Source organism: Neospora caninum, chromosome Ia (genome assembly GCF_000208865.1).
Source record: "Neospora caninum Liverpool complete genome, chromosome Ia".
In the NCBI taxonomy this organism is placed as follows: domain Eukaryota; phylum Apicomplexa; class Conoidasida; order Eucoccidiorida; family Sarcocystidae; genus Neospora; species Neospora caninum.
The window spans coordinates 174553-179207 of record NC_018385.1 but is presented as its reverse complement, the minus strand read 5'-3'; the positions used below and the strand labels follow the sequence as shown (position 1 = coordinate 179207).

The 4655-nt window shown below is 53.6% G+C and overlaps 1 protein-coding gene across 1 annotated transcript in view; it reads left to right on the top strand.

The window, feature by feature from the left end:
• Positions 1-3649: 3649 nt before the first annotated feature.
• The window catches only part of NCLIV_000170 (conserved hypothetical protein), a gene marked incomplete at both ends in the record, with an annotated part of 6299 nt that continues 5293 nt past the window's right edge, over positions 3650-4655 (top strand). The window contains one exon of the mRNA XM_003879505.1: positions 3650-3726. Coding sequence (XP_003879554.1) covers positions 3650-3726 — 77 coding nt within the window. The remainder of the gene's footprint in view (positions 3727-4655) is intronic.

The following is a 4655-nucleotide window of genomic DNA, read 5'->3' as shown; positions in this document are numbered from 1 at the left end:
CGTTCTGGAACAACGGTTCACACCCCACCGAGTAGCAGCTCCACTGGGACCAAGGGAACCGTTCTTGCAAGGCGTTCTCTTCAGCTCTCCTCTTCGGAGCGGCCGGACTAGAAAGGCAATCGCGGGGAAAAACTCGGATCGGGGAACCCAACGGAGAGGCTGGAGCGCAGCCGCCTTAATTCCCTTGCTTCGTTTCCCTGGACGCATCAGCGACGCACCGAGCAGTTCGATTTTCTCGTCTTCATAAGACAGAGGGGGCCGTGTTCCGAGACAGGCAGTGCCGGAAACAAGCGAAACGGAAGGCCGCTGTCGTGGACGGGGCGAAGCTACGGAACTGCAGGCGGCGGCAAAGAAAAAAGTCGAGGAGGGAAATCCCGAAACCTCCAAATTTAGGAGAGCCTAGCAGATTCGACAGACAGAAACTGCGACCAAAGGGTCCAGCGCAGAGCGAGTCAAGAGTCGCCTGCGCAAAATGCAAAATCTCATCTGCGGCACACGTCTGTGAGACACCCCGCGCCGCAGCCCCAGCGTTACTGTAGTGTGGCTGGGAACTGAACTTCCACAGAAAAGGCTTTCTGGAAGCTCGGAAACGTGTTTGTGTCTCTCTCTGCAAGCAATTTACAGGAACCAGCAAAAAGACGGTTTCTCCCCCGTCCCAGACACCAGGAACGGCAGCTCTCTCGTTCCCATTTATTTCGGAGGGGGAAGCGTCCGACCACCAGAATCATCGGGAGTATTTGCAGCTCGCTCACTCACGATAAATGGGCACAACGTGGGATTTTTAGAACAAAAACCAGTTTCCACGTGAAACGGACGGCCATGCGGTGACGCCGAAGTGTACAGACTGTACCCCCCTCTCCCTCTCTGCACGGTGCCTTGTAGAACTCGACCAAAAGGCATGCGCGACTAAACACGGGAGAGAGGAAGAAGAACGCCCGGGCTCCCTTCAAATCTACTCATTTATTGGACAAAGCACGATACACACAGAAGAAATTTCCCCGTTAGTGCGAGGTGGTTCTGAAGCCTAGTTCAAATGGCGGCACTACGCGATGCCGTGGTGAGAAAAAAGGAACTTCGACTTCACTCAATCCGCGCCGAGCAGCTAACCAGCACGTCGCCAGTTATCGTGAGACAGCAGACGGTGCGGATTCTTTTTCTTCCATGCTGCTAGAGACGATCGAGCTCCTCAAGAAACTTTCTTTGGAGTGGAAAGCAGCCGTAGGCCCGGGGAATACGCTCTCTACTCTACACCTCGTAGATAAAGGCTGCCGCGCCCGAGCACTGCTCTTGGCGCGGATCTACACGCCACTCTCCTACCGCTCAACGTGGTGTGTACGGCCTGTGGCCATCTGCTTCGCCATGTCTGTCATCCGCCGGTTCCCTGCCGTTTACCACAGACACGTCTAGGGCGCAAACTCCCTCAATTTTCACCAGCCGCAGTGGCGAGACACCCTGCACGACCGCTCCCGCCGAAACGCATTGCGTGGTGGCGACGAGATGGACGCCGATTCTTTCGCTGGTATAGTCAATATAGTCAACTCCTCCCACTTCTGAAATCGACCTTGGCTCTTCGGTTCATTCCTATGGGCACCCATTCGTAAGCGACATGTCACATCAACAAACAGAACAGTCGCCGGGCGTCGACTGAGGCCAGGGAGTCTGTCGGCCGCTTGGCCGACCTGTTAGACGGGTACGAAAAATCAAGGACAAAGCCAGCTTGTGCTGCTTGCGGCGCGGATGGGAGTCTTCTGCAAAAACGCGAAATGCCAGCGGCACTTGGGATGTGGAAAACCACCGACAGTTCACCAGAAAGACACCGGCCGTAGTCGGCAAGTGAGCAGCTGCGGGGGAGCTCGAGTTGAGATGGCATTACAGTGTGTAGCGCACAAATCCGGAAAAGTACAGAGGCTGAGAAACAAGTAGTTTGGCAGTGGAGGCAGAGTCTTCCAAGCGAACGTCGAGGAGAGAGCTCAGCTTTTTAGCGGCAGAGGACGCAAAGGCTACCCTTGGGGCAAAATCGAGCTGGGAAATCCCAGAGGGTGTGAAGCCAATACAGTTTTCGAGGGAGTTTGTAGACAACGACTTGAGGAGATGTGGAAGTCACATGGCGCCATCTGACCGACCGATGGACCGCGAAGTGAAACTGATCGGCTGTGAAGCGGAAAACGACCGTTTCCACTGGGACGTTCATCCGAAGGATGGTGCGCGGCGCAATGCGCAGGACTGCACGGAGATAAAATCGCCAGTCTTTTTTCCTCGGCGTGCCCACGAAGCAGCAACTAGTGCAGTATACACTGTGTCAAAAGAGCAACTGTTCGTCTGAGGCTTTTGGTGACTCCATTGGGGAGGTCTATATAGGCAGGGAAGATCTGTGGTGTGTATGCCAAGACCATGAGGTTTTTATATACTATTCCTCGACAGCGGTATTTTTTTTGTGGCCGAGCAATTGCCGGCCGGCAGAGAATTCATCTGAGGGGCGCTGCAGGTGGGAACCACTTTTCGTTCGGGACAGCCTATGAGAACAGCACGCATTCCCCTTTCTGAAGAGACCAGCTCAAATATACTGGGAGGACTCTCGAAGAATACAGCGTCTTAGAGAAGAGTTGTCGATCCGGATGTGCCACAGCTGAGTTCACTTCGTTCGTTAGCATGATTCCGTTGTCTCGGCTGTCGGCGCGTTCAACCGTCTCTCCTCGCCTGATCCAGCGGGGGAGTCTGGGAGAAGTTATAGGAGCGACAAAAACCAGAGACAACAACTCCAGAAGGTTCCCTATTCTCGCTGTTGCAACGTGGCGCAACACGTGCGTTAAAGTTTAAAGGAGTCTGCCGAACGCTGCCGCGGCAGAACTTGCAGAGCGCGATCTTTCCAGAGTAAACTTTGCTGACAAATAAAGGCAGTGCAACTGTGGAAGGCACTCCTTCGCTCTCTCACGAACCCCAACACGCGTACCCGATCCCTTCCTGTCCCGTCGAAACGGGAGAGAGACACACACAGATCGGCCAGAGCTTTTCACGCGCGCTCGAGCCTGACGCCGCCCGCCAGGCTTCGCTGTTGTTGCCTTGCGCTCTGCGCATGCACGGAAAATCTCAAGTGACCGATCGCCTCGAAGCAGTCCAGAGCCGAATGAGCATGATGTCTTTCTGAGGAATTCCTGCGTTATCGTCCTTTTTGGGAACTGCTGGTGATGATCTGGAGCTGCGCGGTGTACGACTTCGCTCTCCCTAGCTTTACATTCTGATGCAGAGACTGTGCAAGACCGCGCACATGCGCTGTGTGGTTTAACTTGACTTTCTCGGACGAGATTTTCCTCGGGCCCAGTTCATTTGATAGCTCGCAACAGGCAATTTTCGCAAAACACAGACAAAGCAAAAAGCTCACAAAGGACAACTGTTGCCGAGTGTTTTGTTCGTCGGGCCGGAGGCGGTTTGGATATCCCCGCCGCGGTTTTTTTCACCGGAGATGGCACACGCTTGCTGAACGTGTGCAGCTCTTTTTCGGAAGACTCCTAATCTGACCATTGTTGCCCGGCCACAGAAACGCGGATCTCAGTTTCTAGAAAGCAACAACTCAGGAGGGCAGCCGCTTCCAGAGCCCCGAATAGGCGACAAAGATCCTCCGCAAAAGTTTGACCACGAAAACCCTGCGAGGATGGCAGCGAGAGCCGCCGTAGGCATTGACGAGCTTCAGGACTCTCTTGCTGCGTGCTATGAGACGATCAACAACAGGTACATGGTTTCTCTGTGCAGCTGCGTCGTGCCTGCCGACTCCCTCGCGTGCCTGAGTTTCGTCTTATGTTTCTGTACGGTGAACCTCGACCGACAGATGCACGGTCGTGTGCTGGGGGGATTCTCGGCGTCCTTGTGGTGTCGACGATCCACGGGAAAAGATCGACGGTGTCGCAGGTCACCTTTCCTCCCCGGATGCACTGAAATTCCGCTGCTTCCTGCGTTGCCTACCCGCATGTACCTCCTTGTATCGGGCTTTACGCCGAGAGAGCACGGTGACAGAGGCTACAAAGACTCCGCGTTTCGCGTTCTTCGGCTGGCGCACAGTGTCGCCTGCACACACGCGTATCGATCTATTCGCCCTTTTCCAGTGATCGCGTGCAATTTGGCGCGTCTGCTGTTCAAGCACCCGGTTGTCGAAGTCTGCGAGCTTACGTCCTCGTTCGATACGCGCACTCACCTGGGCTGGAGAAACAGCACTCACCGATCCACTGCGAAGACGTCGTACACGTTCACGTGTTTGTTCAGAAGATCCTCCCGCCACGCCATCATGCCTTGTAACAGCGCCGCGATTGCGGCTTCATTTTCCTGCACAAAAGAGAAGCACGCGAGGTTGGGTGTGCCGTGAGAGCGAACAAAACTCGCTGAGCCGCGCTCCCGCGATCTCTCCCTCCAGCCAACAACCACACGACGCCTCGCACAACGCCCGTATCCAATTCGGCGACCTACACGCATCCATATATATATATATATATATATATATAACATCTATATTGTGCAAGTAAATATGTAGGCATGTATGTATGTATGTATGCATGTATATGCATGTATATGCATGTATATGTATTATGTATATATATATATATGTCTGCATATATATATATATATGTATGCATATATATATATATATATATATATATATAGGGATG